This window comes from Acomys minous (assembly GCF_964271855.1).
Source record: "Acomys minous genome assembly, chromosome: 6".
In the NCBI taxonomy this organism is placed as follows: Eukaryota; Metazoa; Chordata; class Mammalia; order Rodentia; family Muridae; genus Acomys; species Acomys minous.
Window position 1 is genome coordinate 13877309 of NC_140487.1, and position 23090 is coordinate 13900398.

Below are 23090 nucleotides of genomic sequence, written 5' to 3' on the forward strand. Positions count from 1 at the left end.
AAGTACAAAGTGAAGAAAGCCTCAGCAAACAGCTGACTTTGAAATGAAGAGGAAAATAAATCCTACAGAAGTAGTTACTTGAGAGATGGTGCGATTTAAAAAGAACTATTAGGAATCACCACAAGTCAAGTATCTCCATGTTGTCTACCCATTAGTGTGGTTCCCACAGTTCCACCATTAATTGTGCCCCTTCTGGGACTAGCATACTTCAGATTGTCTTGGCTTCTACATTGTGAATGCTATTTTGACTTTGGGGACTATGCCCATAAACTAAAAACAATAACTTCAAGTGGAACCCCCAATTGGGATTATGTTGCTAAGGTTGGAACTACAGAGGAGGAGGAAGCATAATAATTGGGATAAAAGAATTGTGTGTGGTTATTGCACTAGAATCACAAACTTGTATTATGAAGGATGGCTCTGCTTAAAAGAAGTGTAGGGATAAAGATGGTGCAGAGATTGAGGGAATGGCCAACTGATATCTTGCCCAGCTTGAGACCCACCCCATGGGAGAGAGCCAACTCCTGACACTATTAATAATACTCTGCTCAGCTTGTAGATAAGAGCCTAGCATAACTGTCTTCTGAGAGGTTTCACTCAGCAGAACACAGAAACAGATGCAGAGATCCAGAGTCAACAATAGGCCAAGTTCGGCAAGTTTGTGGAAGAAGAGTGAGAAGGGCAGAGGGAGTCAGAGGGGTCAAGGACACCACAGGAAGACCAACAGAGTAAGCTAATCTAGGCCCTTAGAGGCTCTGGGAGATTAAGCCACCAAGCAAAGCACATGCATGGGGTGAACCTAGACTCCCTACACATATGTAGCAGATGTGCAGCTGGTTCTTCACTTGGGTCCCCTAATAATTGAAGCAGCAACTGTCTTGGACTCTGGTGCCTGCCTTTGGATCCCTTTCCCATAGCAGGGCTGCCTTGTCTGGCCACAGTGGGAGATGATGTGCTTAGTGTAGCTGTGACTTGAAGTGCCAGACCCATGGCACAGAAGAGAAAAGAAGGGGAGAAGGCAGGAGGGGGTGTGAGGGTAGGATTGGAAGGAGAGAAGAGAGGAGGCTTTGGTCAGGTTGTAGAGTGAATAAATAAATCAATGAAAAAAGGTTAAATTTTTATTTTATTGTCCATCAAATCAATTGTGTCAGCCTGGGAGCAACGAACAGGGTTCTCATGCTGCTGATCTGTGGACAGTCTTATGAAGCCCAGACTGCTCCCTAATTTCCTCTGAGCCTAGCCTTGAACTCTGTTGCTCTCTGCATCCACCTTGGGTTAGCAATAGCTTTGAAGGCAGAGCTGTCTACTTTCCTTTTTTGCAGAAAAAAAATTGAGAAAACTTTATTCTCTTTACTGCCCACATTGGAAGTACTTATTGATTATTTGATAACTAAATTTGCTACCTTGTTAATCACATTTTTTAATTCCACTTAATATTTTTCTATTTTATTTTTAATGTTTTCATTAGAATAGACTTCCATCCCTTTCCTCCTCCCTTTCTTTCCTTCAGAACTTCATAGCTACTCTCCCTCAAGCCCTGCCATTACTCCATTTCTTCCTCTATTATTATTGCATATGAGTATGTGTATGTGTTTGTGTGTGCACATATATATGTATATATGTACAATATGTTGAATATATTTTTGTTGGTGATATGTACGTGACTTCAAGGCTGACATATTTACATAGGACAACCAATAAAGGGGCCATCCTATCCATATCTTGCCAAGCATCCTTGTGGTCCCACCCACCACAGCAGTCTGAGCACTTTTCATATCTTTGGTGCTTGCCCTGGACAGTTTTCTCCTGAAGTGATAAATTTCAGGATGTGATGAGGCCATGAAGGTTTAGCTCTCATGAATTTAATTAGTGACCTTATGAGAAAAGGAAATATAGTGTTGCTTTCACATCTATCCACTTCCTCTCTATTATATTTTCTTCTCTCCTTCACCTACCTCACCACTACTTTTCTCTCTGCCATATAAGAATACACACAAGAAGGCCTCTCCACACCAGGAAGCAGGCTCTCAGCAGACAATAGACTGCCCGCATTTGGTTGGTTTCTACACTAGAGAACTATAAGAAATGTACTTCAGTTGTTTAAGCCATCCGGTCCGTACTACTCCGTTATAGCAACTCAAACTGAATAATACATCCTTATCTTATAGCACTCAGGAGTCTGACCCATCCAGCTGCTTTTGCTGCACTCTACCAACACACATATTCCCACATGAACACATGCATACTTTTTCTACTTCTGTGATAACTACACCTAACATTGATTGAGCACTTAACATGTGCAATATTGTGTTGAATGTTTTATAAATATAATTATCTCTTGCAATTTCAACACAAGATCATCAGTTAGTTAAGAACTTACCTCCATGATAACTACACAAAACTCAAAAAGAAGATCTAATTTTCCCAATATTACATAGCTAGTAAGCACCAGAGAAAGATTCAAAGCCAGACTGCTTCCACACCCCATGACTATTTCTCACAGGATTCATCCTAGAGAGGGGGAAGCGAATCTGTACTGCTCCTACCATCTAATTGAACCATTTTCCAAAATTCTTTGTTGGTCTGGTCTAGACCCTCTGTTAGTGCACTTAGTGCTCAGTTCTCTCTTCTAGCATTCATCCATTCCGGTTTATTAATTCAGCTGGTAAAGAACTAATGACAGAGATACTGTGATTTGAACCCAAGATTTCCAGGTACTTACTGCGTGGAGGTTGGCAATGACAGCCATATCTTGTACAAAGCATGATACATTTAATGCTACAAAAAGTACATAAACTCATCTGGGGAAGTACTGATAAACAGGTGGTTAACAATGAATAAAGTCAGTTTCACCATTACTCTGTCACAAGGAACAAGTAGCCTAAGTGTCATTCCGACTGCTTTTCATAATTTATTTCTTTATAAACTTTCTCATGTAGTTTACTCTGTTGATAACCTTCCTGGAACATTATATTCTTTTTTCTTTTTGAAAACTACATTCTCTTCTTTATTTATATAGTGAGTATCTACTAAGAAACTATGTAATTCCAGAAAGCCACACACCTGAGCAAGACTGATGTTATTAAGTAAGCACACATTAATTGATAGTACTGATGTGTTAATAAAACATCCTAACTAACAGAAAGGGATTGGTGACCAGTGATGATGTTTTACAGGGAGAGGTCAGGGAGGGTATCTAATTAGGGGATACATAAGACATCTAAAGAAAGAAAATATCTGAGTTATGTGGTCTACTGAAAGATGGCCACACACAAGAACCTTAATCTCCTCTTCTTGCATTGTCTTCCTTGTGGATTCCTCAATATTGCCTCTCTGTTATCACGGTCCTAGGGATCCACTCTAAGGAGATAATATGTAGCCAACTCTGGCTCTCCAAGTTCAAGTTTTATACAAGCTGCTGCTATAGATGGCTCCACGTAATGGGATGATTGTTAATTCACGCTCAATTGCTAAAATTAAACTCATCTGTCAACACTGATGTGTTGTCTGATTTCCCTGTGTGGGTGTGTGTTCTCATCAATCTCCTAGCTAACCAAGCTTGAACTCATTCTAATCCCACACCTAGGCTGCTGAGCCTGACCTGTGTTAGTCCTTTCTTCTTTCCATTGGTTGTTTGTCCTAGCATTGTGGTGGTGCTCACGTCTGGACAGTTGTTCCTAAGTACAAACATTTTAAATCTACAAAAGGCTCTGGCACTCATCTAGCGGGGGTGGGGGATGGAGGAGGTGAAGGGGCTGGGAGGAGGGGAAAGGGGGGCGACGTTGGGCCACGGATACTGTCAGTGCATCACAACTGTATTGATCAACACCTAGGTTCTACCGGATGCCTTGTGAGCATCTAGATCAAACAGAAGAAGAAGAGCAACAGAGAGCGCTGTCAACCCCCAGCTCCAACCCCACTTCCCTAACAGCAGCTCTACTCCCACTTGTTTTATATTGGATTTCTAAATATACTCAGTGCAAGTAACAAACGTGCCACCACCTAAAAACAACAATTCAAAAACATGACAGTGAAGCGGCTGCTCAGGTCTTTCTACCGTTAAAACCCTGCAGACTAGAGAAATATAATTAGGAAAATAGTACTAGAGAAAATTACTAGTTTAGGCTTCTACTTATATACACCTTTGGTAGATCCTGGCTCTAGCTACCTGAAGGTTTGGAGTGAATTTGCATAATAATGCAAGAGCTCTTTCTGGTTTCCCAGAAGGCAATAGAATTCTGTAGGGGCCCAGGGCATCTGGAAGGAAGTTAAAAACTGTCTCTAAAACAACACTTCCTGAAGTTATAGGACCTCAGCATTTCCCCCAAGCGAAGCTTTCCACAGCCCTTCTATATTTAAACAGAGAATCTATGAAAAGTGGGAGTCTCTGGGCTCATGCATCCCATGAGATTTGATTTTTTTTTTAACTTTATGTTTTATCCTACTTTTGAAAAGTAAATAAGTAAATAGTGTTTAACATGCATTTCTGTGGAGTGTGAAGGCAGCCAGGGTGGGGTTGGTGGTAGAAAAGGCACACTACAGCAGGACAAGCTGTGGTCACTAAGGTCTATAGATGAGCTGCTGAGAGTGTGACATTGAAGTTCTGGGAGCCAACAGGCTGCCTGGAACCTCACCTATGGCTCAGGTCTTGACAACTGTTTTTTTCTTAAACTTTGTTCACCTGCTTGACTTTGATGCACCTAATTAACTGTGAAACAATAGAAATTTGCTTCTAGAAGCCCCATAATTCTCATACATGCACTTGATGGTGTAGAGCTGGCTCCAACACTGGGAATATTGAAATGATCCTCACGACGTAACTACTGACAACAGGTAGCAAGGCAACGAACAGTTTTTAAGTTTTCTAATTAATGGCCAGACCAATAGCAGCCTCTGAAAACTCTCCTGGTGTCCAAGATCAGAGGTATTGAGTTTTAAAAGGCAAAAATCACAAAGGCCATCATTTATATCAAAGTTTAATGAGCTCAGAGTAACCTTAGAATGTTCTCTCTTGGTAGATTATAGTGGTTATTTTAGGCATTGCATGTCAATAATTTTTTACTTGTATCTTTTCTAGTTACTTTAATTATTTTAGTTAATAAATCTGTATCATAGTCAAGGGCATGAAAACCTCAAATGTGCTTCCAAGGTAGACGTGGCCACCATTGCAGGGAGAGAGATGGAAGACTAAGAACAGTCTAAGCAACATAAAATGGGACCACACAGAATTGAGATGAATATAAAATGTTGTAAAAATCCATGCTAAATTTTGAATACTGAATGAGAAAAATAACTCCGTTTGCATTAATTATATGTTGACATAACACTTTGAATATACTTGTTTAAATAAAGTATATTCCTAAAATTGGTTTTACCTGTTTCTTTTAACATTTTTTTTTTTACTTCAGCTGTTAGATGAGTTTAAATTAGACATATGCTTCATGTTGTGTGTCTGTGGACATTACTGGTTCACTTTAGATTCATTTTTCTCTACTTAAAGTATATAAATTTTAGTGAAGAAAAAAACTTGAATCAAGTTTCTAGTTCTTATGACTTCTTTAGGGAAGTAATTTAGCACAATGGAAAATGTCTACTGTCCTCAGCAACTTCTGTGTACATCTGTTAAAGTAGAGTTCCTCATAATAAAATGGGACTATGGAATCAACTTTACAAGGTGTGTGGAAATCAAGTACTTAATAGCTGAGAAGAACAGAACCTGTTACGTTATAAGCAGTGTATAACTGTGGATGCTCCTGAATGCTAATACGCCAGTGTAATGTGAAATATTGGAAGTACAAATTTGCATACAGCTGACATAGCAGTAGCAGCACAGTACATTGTTGACTGTTGGTTCTTTCCTCCTATGCTCCAACAACAGTCTGAAACTGCATCTCACTGGTGCTGGCCAGTGTGTCAAGAGAAATACCCAGGAAAAAAGAGCCAATTCAAAGGATAATTTCTAGTGAATACACAGCACTGTCACACCATGGGCAAAAGAATTACCAGCCAAACATTTTAAGTCAGAGGTTCTTACGTGCTAACTACTTACCTTTCTCAACCTGCTCTTTATTCTAATGAATGGAGAAAGAGAGTTGTAAGATAAAGCTAGAACACGATGGAATAATGCATTTAAAATTAATTTATGTCACAAAGGTAGGCAAATATTAGCAAATGTCAATAACAATGCTCACGACCTGCCAGAATAAACCTGAGTTCAATTTTCCCACCTCTTAATCTTGAACATGATTGGGCATGTCTGTTCATACATGTTTCTTCTCCTTCCATTATATACTCTGCTCAAAGTGGAAGTTTAAAAAAAAAATGCCAAAGCACCTTATGCCACCTCAGCCTCCAACCCATATCTGTTAATATTTTTATTATGTTTCTTTTTTAACATACGCATCTGTATAATTACACATAAATAAAATGACCTACATACAGCAGGAAGAACCACAAAACAATCAGGAATTATATAAATATAAATTCATAGTGATTTGGCTATATGTATCTGGGAAACTTGAAGTAAACATCTTTCCTTATCTTTTTGAGTCTAAAATTCTGAATGAAAATTAATATCTATCATATCTCATTTCTGTTAACATCAAACATCTATCTAGATCCAAAATCATCTTAACCCCTAACCAACTAAGCTTAATTGTAAGACTAAACTATCTGGTCTTCAACCTCATCAGAGACTTGAAAAGGAATAAAATTTAATTACCTGAGTGGGGATTCTTAACAAGTTGGACACTGCATAGTTCTCAGGTCAACTTAGTACATTCTACAATGCACTTTAGAAATATTTGGACATACTACAAGAAAAAGAACTGAGCCATAATATCTGGTGCAAGTAGTGAGGAAAGATAGGCCATTTTTTTTTATTTAAAGGTTGATTTTATTTTAAAATGGCCTAAGATTGACAATGGGAAATGGAAGGAAAAGAATGTCATTTAATTCTTAAGTTTACTGAATTTTTAAAAGTGGAAGCTGTGATTCATTTGTGGCACTAATTGGTTTTTAATCCATATCTCCCATATGGCAGGCACTATTCTAGGCACCAAGGAAATAAAGAAAATCAACTAAAGGATCTTACTCTTGGGAACTATGCATATCAACATTTTTCAAAAAGCAACTTAAATACCCAAGATCTACATACATACATCTGAGGTTGACCTTGGGATACATCCTTCCAGGTTGATTTTCCATAAAGCATCATTTTGAATATACCTTTGTAATAAAATACATAAGCCATCTACTTAGCAAATGTCAATTTAGGCATGTTCTTCTGCAGTACAGTAACAAGACTCCTCAGGAAACCCCAGAAGGCACCTCTCACCTATGTGGTGCCAGATGGCACGAAAACCAAACCATTTATAGAGTGGATTATAAGCATGCTACATACAAAAGTGCTGTCTCTGCAGGAGGCCTGGTCTCTCAACCAAGTGCCAAGGATTTCTGTCTTTAATTCCCATTAGAATTTACAGGAATTAAGAGTACATGAATGAGATCGAACACATCTTCAACTGGAAAGTAAAGTCCTGTGCTCCAAGACTTTTATATACATTTTACAGATATTTTTCATAAGAGTACTTTACAATAAAATCTTAGAATTGTTTAAATTGCAAGCATGGAACAGATTAAGCAATTTGGTATCTTGGTTTAGGGGCAACTAAGTACTCCATAAAAGCTTAACCAACAAATGCTTCCTGGGCTAAGTTGATAGGAACTCAGTCCCTAAACCAAGAACTAACCAGTATTTTAGTGCAAAAGATGTCAATGTGTGCAAGTGGCTTTATGTAATGCTAAGCAACACACACACACTTTCACCTGATGCAGGAGCTACTTGAACTAGTGAATGCTTAATTGAGCGGGAATTTTATATGTTGAAATTGTTTTTAGCTCAACAAGACCCATTGCTTCCTATAAGAAATGCCAGAGCCCAATTCTCCGTCAAAAGTAATATGCTAGGAGTAACTTGGTACTTACAAAGACCTGAGTGTGTAGACCAGTGGAACAAGATGACAGTGGCTCTGGATCTGTACTGTGCAATCCCATATGTACTGGAGAAAATACCACACTAACTAGAATGTCTACATTCAGAATTCTCACCAGAGTACAAACCACTACCAGGATGATTTACATTGACCTAGTCTTTCAGCTGTCCCAGATAACTGTTGGCATGTCTAAGCATAAACTAGTTCTGAAATTGAGCCAAGCAGAGCTCTGATTTATTGTCTGAATTGACACTGAAGTATATGACATCAATAATAAAAAAAAATATATTAGTGCTCTTGACATTGAACCATTCACACCTCTATTTTCTTCTTCTATTTCTCCCCTTTTACCAAAATTAGATTCTTCCTTCTCACACAACATATCCTGATTACAGTTTTCTTTCCCTCTTCTCTCAATTCTTCCCCATTGTCCCTCCCATCCCCTTTGTGTCTCTCATTAGAAAAGAGCAGCCTTCTAAGAAATAACAGCCAACTATAGCAAAATAAAATGTAATAAGATAGAACAAAAACACATCAAAGTTGGACAAAGAAAACCAACAAAAGGAAAAGAGCCCCCAAAGAAGAAGCTAGAGTGAGAGACACACTTATTCACACCCTCAGGAATCTCCTAAACAGTACTCAACTGAAAGCTCTAATGTATGTGCGATGGCCCACATGCCTCCTTCTCCTAAGCCTGGCACAGTGACCAACTCCTCTTCAGCATCCGCATCAGAAACAATAACTACCTCATAGAAGTACAGACTTTAGAGTTCATGAACATAACACATTTTGTATTTTGAATCTCTACACACAAGGCATTTTTTTTCATAATTTCATGTACTCAGCAAGGTTCATTAAACACCACAGGCATGTTTAACCTTTAGCTATAGCCATGCCAGAAAGCAGCCGTGAGCGGCCCATACAAGATGTGGGATTCTAGATCTGATAAAGGAAAAAGGCGACCCTAAACAATATTATGCAGTGAAATTTGTGCACCCACTTTTAGTCATCGGGGCTTCTTCAAAGTGACCTGCTGCCCTGTTTTCAGTTGGGAACACTATTCTGTGCTCTGTTGTTGCAAAGATCATAAACTCTATCATCGGCTCTGGCCTCTGTTCAAACTAAGATGACTTCAAGAGTGATTTGGCCGGCAGTTTTTAATACTATATTTAATTAATAAAATGAATCAGCACTATTTTATATAAGAGTTTTGCTCTAATTTATGACTAGTAAAGAAAGAAGAATGCTTTCCAAAGGGAAAACAAAGCACTACAAAATATTATCCCGCTATCCTGAGTTATATCATCCTTATAAAATCTTTATTCAAGTACCTAAATAAGCAATTTCTGTTTTAACCTCTTTTGATAATTATGAGCAAGTGACAAACAAAATCAAAACAGAAATTAATATTAGAAAAATGTCATTACAAAGCTAAGTTTGCAAAGTTTGTCTACACAGAGAAAAAGCAAATCATGAACTGGGCAGTGCTCAGAACCAGGGATGTTTTGCTGAACCCTACACTAGGTGTGTTATATTTATTTGTAGACATACAAAAAAGAAGTGTTCTGAGCAAACGTGTTTATTGGCTGTAGCTCATGCACTTGCGTGTTATGATGAGTTATTTACCTGTTCAAATGTGGTCTGAGCAGTTGGCAGCCTGTGACCAGCTGAAGCTCAGCTTCTGACATTGGTTGAAAATTAGCATCTGGCTACAATAACATAGGCTTTGGCTTAGGTTTGTTTACATATTAAGTCAGGTTGCAGTTCATTATAACACAAAGACAGCATTAGGTCACATATAGTTAAACAGCGACAATCATTTAAAATTTTATATTATTGAGCTTTTCATTTCTGTGCTGTTGAATAGAGTGGGTTTCTGTTTGTTTCCTGCTTTTTTTGATTCACTGTCATCAAAAGATTAATGATCCTGTATATATATAGGAAGACTAAGACTATAAATATATTTTCCTGGATTCAAACACCAGTTTAGTAATAAAGAAACAACGTCTCTGCTCTTGTTTTATAAGCTACACAAGAGACATTAGAAGTTGGTATGAAAATTGCTGAGTATTAATGTAAATAAGAGATCATGTAGATGTTTATGTAATAACGTTAAAAAGCAAACTGAACTCCAATCCAGAGTGAATTGTTGGCCAAGATAACTTTCTATCCAAAATACACATACATACCCCATTTTTACTCCATTAAGAAAAACTTGGAGCCTCCTGGGAGCTTCTGCCACTTCCTCTTTCCTTCTTTGATACCCTTACCTGCAGGGCCCAAAGAGAACTTTTTGTGTAATAGGTTCAATGACTGGGCCAGGTTATTTTGGGCATCAGAGAAGAAAAATGCCAATACATTAGCATTTACATTCTAGTAAAGGCTTGGATATTTTTGTTTGTTTGTTTGTTTTGTTTTTCGAGACAGGGTTGGATATTTTTTTGAACATAAAAATCATGAGTCCAGAGACTTTGTCTCAATAAAGTTAGTTCTGTGCAAAATTAAAGTAGATAAGAGCACATTTCCTTTTTAACAAATATTAAATTAAAATAGAATACATATTTATAATATTTACAAATGGTATTCATACATTTTCAACCCCAAAGACAAAACTGTCCTTGTGTTATGAAGTTATAATTCTGTAAAGCCAAAATATAAAGTTTAAAAGCTGAAGAGAAATGTAAAAGAAAGGCTAAGCACAGAGGCTGGAAGTAGGTCTAGGCAGTCAGTAGGCGTTATGAGATCTGAAAGTACTGGTTTTTTACTTTCTGCATGTTTTAATTATGCCCATTTGTCAAAAAGCTAAACACCACAGAAGCTTAGGTAATCAGAATCTGCTTACATTATCAGAGCTCCAGTACTCAGAGTAGCATCTTTAATGCACTGCAAGATTGAAGTAACCTCTGAATAATCAAACAAAAAAGTCCTTATGTGTCTAGAGATCTTAAAACTACATTGCACTTTCATTCTTTGAGAATTTATTATCCATGTAAGATATGTATGACTCTTCATTAACTCTACTATTAAATTAGCTTCGCATTCCTTAGTCATTTTACCAACATGTGGGTTCCCCTTCCTACCATTTCTGTAGATACAAATTCTCTCTCTCTCTCTCTCTCTCTCTCTCTCTCTCTCTCTCTCTCTCTCTCTCTCTGTCTCTCTCTCTGTCTCTCTCTGTCTCTCCCTCCCTCCCTCCCTCCCTGTCTCTCTCTCCCTCCCTCCCTCTCTCTCTCTCTCTCCCTTCCTCCCTCCCTACCTACCTCTCTCTCTCTGTCTCTCTGTCTCTCCCTGTCTCTCTCTCCCTCCCTCCCTCCCTCCCTCTCTCTCCCTCCCTCCCTCCTTCTCTCTCTCCCTCCCTCCCTCCCTCCTTCTCTCTCTCCCTCCCTCCCTCCCTTCCCTTCCTCCCTCCCTCCCTCTCTCTCTCTCTCTCTCTCTCTCTCTCTCTCTCTCTCTCTCTGTCTCTCTCGTTTTTCATAGCTAAGGTTAACTGCCTCTAAAAAGTCGTGGTGGGGGGGGCTGGAGTAATGGCTCAGAGTTTAAGAGAACCATTCTGCTCTCCCGAAGGTCCTGAGTTCAATTCCCAGCAACTATATGGTGGCTTACAATCACCTGTAATGAGATCTGGTGTCTTCTTGTGGTGGGCAGGCACATGTGTGGGCAGAATACTGTATAAATAATAAATAAATCTTTTGAAAAAAGTGATGAGGGGTGGAAAAATACAAACCAATGAGACAATTTGAGTAAAATAATAGACCAAGGGCTTTTTCTTTAAGCTCTAAAATTGTACCAGGAGTTACTAGGAATTTTAATTTGCTCACCTCATTCACAGCACATAACTTAAATAATCTACAATTTAAACAAATTTCAAGACTTCCTGAAGAAGAAAGAATGCTGTATTTGTTTAAATAACTGCCACTTTGTTCATAAGGTACAATCAAATTCATTAAAACCTCTATCACTGAAATGGAGACCGTTCTGTGATTAACAGTGCAATAGTTGCTTAGAAACCTTTAAGACTGTGTCCTTGCTTGTTAATCCAAACATACTTGTCTCTCCAAAGTTGCTAACCTTTAAACAGGCAAATCTGGGCCCACAGGTCCTGCTCAAACTATGACACCAGCCAAGGACAATACGTGCAGTAAACTTCGAACCCCTACCCAGGTACCCCAACTTACCTAGCAAATGGACAGGACATTCTCCACAGTTGAGTGGAGAGTGGGCACTGACTTTCACATGAACTCTGGTGCCTCATATTTGACCACATCCCCTGGATGGGGAGACCTAGTGGCACTCAGAGGAAGGATAGCAGGCTACCAAGAAAATATGCTATGAGCACATACAGGGGGAGGAAGTCGCCCTCAGTCACAGACATAGGGGAGGGGAGAAGGGGGAAAGTGGGAGGGAGTGAGGAATGGGAGGATACAAGGGATGGGATAACAATTGAGACATAATATGAATAAATTAATAAAATATTTTTTTTAAGTTGCTAACCTTTCCACCAGACCCAAGGGTATCTTCTCATTCAGCATCGGTCTAAAGTTCTGAGTCACCATTTGCATGGATGATAAACACTCCTCCTGGAAAGTCTTCTCCCAAGGTACCATGATATTAAAGTTAGTCTTGTCTTTCCATTTCTCCAGCACGTGTAAATGTCCCACCCACCCCCCACCCCCGCAAAAAAAAAAACTAAGTGGAATGGGAATGAGAGACTCTCCTGACGGTTTCTCAACTGGCAATGCCATCCATCAGTTTAGATTGCCTTACTGTGGCCCGTTGGTACCTCCTGAACTAGCCTTTCACTTTTGACTGCACAGAAGGCATCAGCCTTTGAAATACCCACCAGCATTTCACATTCTCTATGTTTAAAAGAACTCATTATTCTCAGTATTGAAACAGTTTCTTCTTTCCATTTTTATTTGTGCCGCCCTTAGTTACTAGTTTCCCTGTCTCACGGTCATTCAACATGAGAGTTAACGCTGGTTCCTCAGATCCGGCTTACCCACCCCTGGGCTCTGTTCACGGATTTCTGCTGTATTTCCTTGGACCGGTGCCTGTAACCCAGTCCCACCACCTGATCATCCATTTCATTCAAGATTTACCCATCTACCTGTGTGCCTCACAGACAATTGGCCTGACAAATGTTCGTTATACGAATTAGATAAGGGGAAAAGTCTAAAAGTTTTCCAGAGAAGGAAAATTTCTACATAAAGGTCACAGAAAGTAAACTGCTGAGCTTTCAAAAGCCTGTGTCTTAAACCAAGAAGGAAGATGCTAGCTCTAAAATTAAAAGTGAATTACAGTAGCACTTTGGACCATGTTGTGTGGCAAAAAAGAAAGAAAAGAATCTGACAAATGAACCTCTTAGTGATTTGGAAAGAAATATGCCAGATTCTTAATCTTTTTAAAAACCCATTAAAATTCTTAAGAAATCTCATTCATTGTTCAAAATGTTCACATTCTAAACTCCAAAGGCACAATTTTGAAGTCAGATGGTCATTTTTTTTATAAGCCTGGAGTCCAGCATTATACTCTTCAAGTCTGTAAGTTTAATACCCTAGGAATTTTGAACTACTTATATTACTGGGAAAATGTTTACTGTATCCACTAAGTTTTGAAAAACATTAGTAAAATATAAATATATAATCTTTCTAGTAAGTACTTACATCAAGTTAGTTCTTATTTCTCAACAACATATCAGAAAATGTTTCCATGCAAAGGGGTCCAAGTGAGAACCTCACCCATCAATAAAGCTTTCACAAGTCATTAATTAAGAACCCCAAATTTACATTGTTTTAAAAAAGTTTTAAAGGCAAGCTATAAGCAGGAAAAGTGATATTTTACCCCGGTCTCCCCTAAACACAAACTTGGCTGGGAACCCTTTAAGATCCTTCACACACAAAGATGTGAGTGTAAAGTACACTTTGTTGCATTTGCTTGGTACCTTCATTTTTAACTTGAAAAATCAGTTTTTCTAGGTTTAGTGAAACAAGGAATCAAAAGAGAAGTTCGTTGAGATCAAGTAACTGTACAACGTGAACATAAATCTATAATCATTGCTGTGTTTATGAGAACTTGTTGATAATATGAAACTTTGTCCAGCTATTAAGCATACTTTTAAAAGATGCAAAATCCATGTTTTCTCCTGTAGCATTAATGAACTAAATTGAAAACTATCTCATTAGTTTTTGAGCCTCTTGCACAGCAAGGAAATAATATTTTCATCTAACAGCTGGAGGAAAAAAAAAACTGAAGTGAGTGTAATTGTACTCAGTTGCAAAGAAAAACATACAGCTCAAATATACCTGAAAGTTAGTTTAAAGATGATTTCATATGCATATCTTTTTCTACTGTCATTAAGAAAGCAATACATGCTTTCTAAAGCATAAGACTAGTTCAACCTTTGGAGACAGGGGTTCTCTGTGTAGCCTTGACTGTCCCAAACTCACTTTGTAGACCAGTCTGGCTTCAAACTCAGAGAGATACGCCTGCCTCTGCCTCTCAAAGTGCTGGGATTACAAGCATGTGCCACCACACCTAGTTTGAATCATCTTTTCTATATGGGTTTTTTTTTTATGAATCTTAAAAGTTCAGTAAACTATCATTCTTTGAAAAATGCATTGAGATGTAATTTAAGAAATATAAAACTAATCTGTAATTTTGTAGAAACAAATTTGAGATTTTGCTTAAAAGTTGGAGTTCTTCTGAGTCTTGTTTTACAAAACAAGATTTTTTTTTTCCTACGTGGGTGGAAATATCTTTAAGATACTTTTAGTATTGTTACAGGGTTGACTCTCCAAAGTAAAGAAAATGCCTATAGCAAGGGCCTTATAGATATCCAAAAGTACACACATGCGCGCGTGCGCGCGCGCGCACACACACACACACACACACACACACACACACACACACACCACAGTTAATAATTACCTATTTTTTAATTGGCTAAAAAAATCTCCAATCAAATTTGGCCAGTTTAACATTGTTTCAGAATTACTAACATTGGTCTTTGTGTAACGACTGTGACATCATGACAGTCAAGTATTCATTTTTAAGCTTTAAACATTTTACCTCTAGGTGTCCAATAGAAATACAATATGTAAATTAACCTATATTATCTGTATGCTGATTGGCTCGACTTCCCCTGAATGTCACAATCTCACCACCCAGCGATGAGGTATTTTACTGCTGTCTCGAGATCAAATTATTACTGTAGAAAGATTTTTTTTTGTTTCATTAACAGATTATTATAAAGCAATAAGCTTGCAGGAAGACAAGCAGATGTTTTACCTTGGGAATTGATGAACGCGTTGCCTGCTAGCTTTTTTAAGGGGTGGAGAGTGGGTAGTTGTTTAAAATATTACCCCACCCTCACCAAAACAAAAAACAAAAACTCATTGGAAATGGGAGAATCGGAACGTGGATGATTCTAGAGGCGCTCTTAATCACCAGGTGTCAGACTGTGAGGTGTTGTGGACTGGAGTAAGTTTCCGGTGTTCTCATATTCCTGTTTGGTTTGGTTTGGTTTGGTTTTTTCCTATGTCTAATAACAAAGGAGAGGAAGGGGGAAACCTCATACACACCACCGCTTAGACATCAGCAACCTATTGGTCAGCCCAGCTTGTAAGAGAACGGGGAGTCTTGTTGCCTGGTGGGGTGGGATTGAGGAACAGCCATGTAAAATCTCTGCACTCCTGATCCGTTAGTCACGGTCGAGAAGGTAGAATGAGTGTAGATGGTTTTTGCACTTGTCGTCTGAACTTAGCTTCTCCTTCCTTAAACGCAGATTTGCGTGCCTTCGAGAACAGATGACGAGTGACAAAGACAGGGCTGCCCCAAGCCGCTTCCCTTCTTCCCCCATTGGCAAAAAAGAAATAATTTTTTTTTTACTGTGCTTAAATTTTTTTCTTTCTTTTTTCATTCTTTCTTTTCTCTCTCCTCAGCTAACGTGCCAAATCAAATATCAGCAGGGAAAATCAGTTGAGAAGAATTCTACAAGGCGCATCCAATGCTTAGCAGGACCACCCTGACAGAGAAAGGAAGACGATGTTTCGGGAAGGCGAGGGTTCGGGGCAGCTGGGGCGGAGGTGGCCGTCCGCGCCACGGTGGCTTCTTGCGCTGCCCTAGGGGAAGAGGATGGGCCTGAGGTCCGGGAAGAGCCTTCCCGAGCCCCCCACTTCCAATGCGGGGAGGGAAAAGTTCCGAAGCAGCCTCGAGGGAACAAAAGCTTGATTTGGGGCCGCCTGAACTGGACAGGACATTGAAGCAAGCCAGACTGCTCGGAAGACAGGCAGGGGCTCCTGCTGGCTCGGCGGAGGCCGGAGCAACCCTTGCCGCCGCCCTCGCCACCGCGCCGCCGCCGCGGCCCCTACGTTACTGGGGGAGACGGTGCGGCTGCGACAGGGGAGGACGCGGCTGGAGCTGAAGGAGGCTCCAACGCGCAGGCGCCGCCGAGCCCTGCCTGGATGCTCAGTCAAGGCACTCAGGAAAAAAAAAATCAGCAATTTATAGAAAGAAGAAGCTATAGTCTGTCGGGATATCCAACACCAACAGGTAGGAGGATATACTCTCGGTTAAGTTTGGGGGAGGGGGCTGCACCGTGTTAATGAAACTGCAGGCTCACCAGGATACAGCCCTCCCTGAGGGTTTTTTTTTTTTTTTTGACAATAAACTGCATAATGGAAGTACATTCAAACAATGCATCTTCTGTAAGGCTTATTGAGAGTTCGGTTTCTGGAAAGCTTTGCAAAACTGAGAAATATCATACTGCGAATCACCAGGAACCCTTCCCTTGCAGCACAGAAGCAATCTCTTCCCGTCTTCGAGTATGTAATGCATCTCTCTCTCTCTCTCTCTCTCTCTCTCTCTCTCTCTCTCTCTCTCTCTCTCTCTCTCTCTCTCTCTCTCTCTCTCTCTCTCCTCCCCCTCCCCCATCTCCGTTATAAATCCAGGGGTGGTGGATTTCAGGTTTCGTAATGTTGCATGATGCGTTCGGTATTTACCCGGGGATGTACCGGTTGGGAAATTAACATCATCGAATGCAGTTCTGCCTGCGTTTCCATCAGCATATTCCAGGCAAGTGAGAAGTGGCAAAGGAAACACGCTTCGTGGGAATAACAGAGGAAACTGATTTCCCTGGTGTGGCTCGCAGGCACCTAGGAGACAATGTGCATTTTGTTTGAAAATAAAGCCACTTGTGATTTGCAACAGAGATTATCAGTGTAAATGAGGAAGGCTTTAATTGCCTAAGAAATACTGGTTCGTGATATATTCATTCAAATCCAGGCAGCCAAGGTTTACAAATGGAAGTGCATTATCCCTCTGGGTGTGTTTCCCTGGCCAATATTTACATTAACGATTTTTAATAATCATGTAGCTTTAAAAAGAGATGGGATTTGCCCCGAAAGTGGGGGGTGGGGGGGATGGGGTGGGGTAGGGAGAGAAAGACAAAAGATTAAATCACATTGAATCTTGGGACAGGTTTCTGTTCATTTTGAAGTCTGATGTTGAAATCATGCTTCGAGATGAATCAACAAATCCTCTTATGCAGCACGAACAGGGCACCGGACTTAAAGACATACATTTTGCAGAGGTTCTCAGCATGCATACGAGCTGAGAAGCTCCCTTTAAAACAGTGCTGGTGCCAAAGAAGCCTCCTCTCTGTCTCTTCTCGGCAATCTTGCAGATTCCATTGCAAGGCTAGTGATGAATTCTTGGGCTGGCATATTTCACAACTGTGGAACAATGTATTTCCTTCCCTCCTGAAGGTGCCCAAACCTAACTAGCTGGTGTCTCGAATAAGGACATTGTTAAGCTCACCCAGCTTATAATACCAAACCAGCCAGCACTCCGACATCTGAAACTGCTGCTGAAGCACAGGGTAGTGTTTAACATTGAAACTTTGCTTGCTCCCCCATAAAGGAACAGCTTTATGATAGCACTGACATCATTGCTTGTTAACTTAAGAATTGATGGTTCTCTTTTCTTCTTCTTTTTCTTCTTCTTCTCCTCCTCCTTCAGGTATTCTGATGGCAAATCAAACGGAAGGAAAGAGGAAGCATGACCACAGACTGGATCAGATCTCTTTGTGGATTACATTTTCAGAAAAATGTATGGAGCTATCTCTCCCTTGTTCTTATATCTAGACCATGAGACTTGACTGAGGCTGTTTCTATATCCTCCATCCATCTATGGCGAACTATAGCCATGCAGCTGACAACATTTTGCAAAATCTCTCGCCTCTAACAGCCTTTCTGAAACTGACTTCCTTGGGTTTCATAATAGGAGTCAGCGTGGTGGGCAACCTTCTGATCTCCATTTTGCTAGTGAAAGATAAGACCTTGCACAGAGCTCCTTACTACTTCCTGCTGGATCTGTGCTGTTCAGACATCCTCAGGTCTGCTATTTGTTTTCCATTTGTATTCAACTCTGTCAAAAATGGCTCTACCTGGACTTATGGCACTCTGACTTGCAAAGTGATTGCCTTCCTGGGGGTTTTGTCCTGTTTCCACACTGCGTTCATGCTCTTCTGCATCAGCGTCACCAGATACTTAGCTATCGCCCATCACCGCTTCTATACAAAGAGGCTGACCTTTTGGACGTGCCTGGCTGTGATCTGCATGGTGTGGACTCTGTCCGTAGCCATGGCATTCCCCCCAGTTTTAGACGTGGGTACCTACTCATTCATTAGGGAGGAGGATCAGTGCACTTTCCAACACCGCTCCTTCAGGGCTAACGATTCCCTAGGATTTATGCTGCTCCTCGCTCTCATCCTCCTAGCCACACAGCTTGTCTACCTCAAGCTGATATTTTTTGTCCACGATCGAAGGAAAATGAAGCCAGTCCAGTTTGTAGCAGCAGTCAGCCAGAACTGGACCTTCCATGGCCCCGGAGCCAGTGGCCAGGCAGCTGCCAATTGGCTAGCAGGATTTGGAAGGGGTCCCACACCGCCCACCTTGCTGGGCATCAGGCAAAATGCAAATACCACAGGCAGAAGACGGCTGTTGGTCTTAGATGAGTTCAAAATGGAGAAAAGAATCAGCAGAATGTTCTATATAATGACTTTTCTCTTCCTAACCTTGTGGGGTCCCTACCTGGTGGCCTGCTACTGGAGAGTTTTTGCAAGAGGGCCTGTGGTACCAGGGGGATTTCTAACAGCTGCTGTCTGGATGAGTTTCGCCCAAGCAGGAATCAATCCCTTTGTCTGCATTTTCTCCAACAGGGAGCTGAGGCGCTGTTTCAGCACAACCCTTCTTTACTGCAGAAAATCCAGGTTACCAAGGGAACCTTACTGTGTTATATGAGGGAGCATCTGTAAATCTTTAGCCTTGTGAAACACTAACCGTCTCTGCTAAAGCAATTGCGGCCCTGTAGCCATGTCTTGAGAAGAAAAGCAAGGATGGGCTCAGCAGTTATAAGGATCTGGGCAACCTTCCGCAGTCTTTGCAATAGCTCACCTATAATCCTCTTTTAAATCTCAGAGTGATCCTGCTGACGGCCGCCGAAGGTTTGTAATTAAGAAAGGACAGAACCACTGCCCTACGTTCCTTTCTGTGGTTGAACACTGGATAATGAGCGTAGCAGGTGCTAAGTATCAGTGCTAAATGCTGTGTATATCATTACCTATGAACAAAACTTAAAAAAACAACTAGCATTGGACATTTTAATAAATTAAGTTGACATGAGGTAAATGTGTTGATAAAAGCTAATTTTAGAAGTTTGAAGACTTTAAAACATTTCATACTATTTTTGTTTTGCAAAGACTACACTACTGGGGGACTTAACAGTACTGTAATCCTCTAAAGATGTGCCATGAATTACTGGGGTACAACACTTTAAACACACCTTGTAAGTTTGGGGGAGCATTCCAAAGCAGTATACTGGTTCCAATTAGAGTTTACCTTTTTTGTATTAATATATTGCTATTTCTAAATGCCACTTTCCTTCCCCACCAGTGAAATTGCTAGCACTGAACTGTATTATGTGTTCTTCTTTTGTTGATTCAGTAAAAAAAAAAAAAGTTTGCAGTTTGTTTCTATTTTACAAATGCTAGATATTTGTCTGGGAGGCAACATGAATGGTACCAACTGATCACAGATGAGCAGTTCTAATAATGCAGAATAAACACATGTTGCCTTAAAGGGTTATCTAGTATCTTTCTTATTCTTTAGCAGTGGAGGGAATAGTCGAGGGGCATTGAGTCAGTGGCCAGCCCTGGCTGTTCATCCGGAAGTGCATGGAAGAGCACTGAATACCTTCCCCTCTTTCCTCACATGGTTTGGAAACTTAGGTGCACATCATTGGCTTTTCTTCTGAGGTGTGCTGCCCACTCTAGTGTGTCCTAAGAAGCAGATAGTTGACATGTGCTTATATTGTAAGTCAGCTGTCAGGGGAGCCCACAGCCTTAGTATGACATCTGGCACAATTTGTGAAGCATTTATTGTATGGAAGGCACAGTCTTCTTTATACTTTCTGCATATTCAGTGTATTGGTCATTTAACTTATTTCAGTTTTAACTTGTGAAAGCTTATAATATTATTTCTGGTATTTTAGAAATACATTAGATCCTGTGAGTCTCATTCTTTAAGATACAGATGTGTGAACTTCAATATAAAGTTGCATTTGCCAAAATTTATCTGTGTAGCCTGTTAATTTTCGTGGAATAAATTTTACATTTTTGGCATATATTTTTCTTTAATCTACCAAACAAGCACAAACTAGAAAAATTGGCTTTATTGTGATTTTTTTTATATTTGTAGTTACTGTATTCTGAAATGGGAAATATATGAATGACAGCATAAAGCTGACTTGATATTTATAAAGCATTATTAGGTAGCTTTTCAAACCCACCCCTTTATTTATTCTGATATGCCAGTAGTATCTACAAATGAATACATGCCTAATGGTTTGGTTTGGAATTTTAATATAATTATTACATTTTAGTGTATAGAAGAAATTGTGAGTTTTAAATCCATTACTTGTAAGAATGGCTTGCAGGAGCAGTGTGACAAAGCCAGAGAAAGTTGCTATTAGTTTTGTTGGCTTTCCATAGTTTTGTTTGTTTCTAGAGGGATGTTTGTTTGTTTGTTTGTTTTGCTTTTGTATTTGAAAAATAAGAATAAGACCCTAGTGAAACAGAATTTTCTCATTGGTATAGTACTTCTATAAACATAATCTTAATATAAATAGAAAAAAACACAAGTAAGTGAAATTTTCAATGGTCTATGCAGCTCTTCAGTTTTGCTCAAGCCGTGGTTAGTGAGCATTCTGACCTCATTTCTACACCAAAGCTGGTTTGATCTGAGACCAAGTTTAATGCACAGCACTGAAGTGCACCTAGCAATAAAAGTTCCTTGTTGGTACTAAAACCATTACCAAAACACAATAAAGACGATGTTACCAAAATATGCTCTGCTAACATGCTTCCATCTCGAAATTCACAGGAAAGACATATGACATTGATTCTTTTCATGGAAAACTTTGCTTAAAGTTTTGAATATCAATCAGAAAGTTCAGTCATGATCTTGAGGCCAGTGAACATAGTTTTGACCAACTCATATTTCCATTATTTAGATAAGTAAATGGATATGGATTTTGTGTGGTGCGTGAGGGGATGTTAGGGAGGAAGAGAAAGGCAACTGAATTTGCTTGATTCCACCTAGCTACTTGGACTACAGCTCAGTTTGTATAAGTAACTGGTCCCAATGGGCTAGTGACTACAGCTAACTCTAGTGATGGTCACTCTTGGACAACTTGGAATTTGCAGGTGAAGCTTGAAACAATGGATCATATGCAGCCTTACTTATCAATCAAGTTTGTAAGTCAACAGGTAATAGTCGTAATCATAAAATATAAGAGTCGTCCCCAGTGTCTTTATGATCAAAACACATTAGCTATTTTGGCAACCATTTCAATAGTCAATAAACACAGCTGGTAATTAATTCAACTGGAAAAGGTTACTAATCTTCAATTCATCAAAATACATTCTCATTGGGGAGTCCAACTTCCTGTTGAGAAAGACTCATCATCAATAAATAATGGCTTCATCTTGGACTAATTACACTACAGAGCTGAACAGTCTTTACATTGTTTTCCATCATACTGGTAATGTCTTTCAGTGGATAAGTCTGTACACTGCCATATGTTTCATTTTGTACACAGTAGATTTATTTGTTTGTGACTAAGGCAGATGGAGGTGAATAGTTTGTGTGGCTTTCTACATAGGTTTGATTTAAGCAAAAAAAAAATTAATTATAGTTGGAAAACAGTAGTTGTAAATAGGAAAATCAATTGACTATCTTCTTCATGTGTTAGCTAATTGAATCTCCACACCATCATTCTCTATAGAATTAACTGGTTCACTATTGTTAACACTTTTATATGCCAATTTTTCAATTGTATACATTTCTACGGATGCTTATCTGAGTAGTTTGTTCATTTATTCATTTGTTTAGTAAATGTGTCCTAGGTTCTGGGCTTCATGCTGTGAGTACCTTAGGAAACATGACAGAACGCTCTTTCACTGAGCTTAGACACCTGGGGAAGAACGAAAAGATACAGAGTAAGAGTGAATTGTGGGTGCTAAGATAATAAATACTCCTAAGATGGGGCTAGAATTAATGACTACAAATTAAGTGTTTCCACTTTCTCTCTGATGCCTTATCTCCTGGTTTGCCTTGGAATCTCTTATATGTCATACTTCCTCAACCCCAGGGAAGTGTTGGCTACATTCTGAGGAATGTAGGACCCTTTCATCATGCCGAGATGAATCACTGATGCTGTGTCTTACAAATAGCTCCCATGCTGTTCTCAGTTTGTATAAAGCCACAGAGAAACCTATACATAAAGTTTCTCACCGTGTCACTGTGCCCTAACTGTTTACTTCCACAAGATGTAATTCAATTCCTTCAAGAGACTTGGAGATGAGTCTTTTTTGCTGTGGCATATGGTCATACGTGTCTTAAATTACCATGAAGATGTCTGAGTAAAGTGCAGTCAAATGACAGACCTGCCCTTTGCATCTTAGTCATTACTATAGGGAGGTCTTTCCTGGTGCCAACCAAAGACAGAAATAATATGTGAACTGAGGTGTGTTTTCAT

General features: G+C 39.6%; 1 protein-coding gene across 2 annotated transcripts; it reads left to right on the forward strand.

The window, feature by feature from the left end:
• The first annotated feature begins 15189 nt into the window (after positions 1 to 15189).
• On the forward strand, positions 15190 to 21449 carry GPR85 (G protein-coupled receptor 85). Of its 2 annotated transcripts, XM_084785770.1 has the most exons (4): positions 15190 to 15473; positions 15935 to 16544; positions 16943 to 17066; positions 18012 to 21449. In XM_084785770.1, exon 4 carries the CDS (start codon positions 18182 to 18184, stop codon positions 19292 to 19294), a length of 1113 nt encoding a protein of 370 aa, XP_084641896.1. In that variant the 5' UTR covers positions 15190 to 15473; positions 15935 to 16544; positions 16943 to 17066; positions 18012 to 18181; the 3' UTR covers positions 19295 to 21449. The 2 variants fall into 2 exon arrangements, with proteins under 2 accessions (XP_084641896.1, XP_084641897.1); XM_084785771.1 differs by lacking the exon at positions 16943 to 17066.
• The last annotated feature ends 1641 nt before the right edge of the window (positions 21450 to 23090 follow it).

Bases quoted from the DNA above. Each gene is read 5' to 3' on its own strand.
- GPR85 (XM_084785770.1), top strand. From the start codon at position 18,182: ATGGCGAACTATAGCCATGCAGCTGACAACATTTTGCAAAATCTCTCG.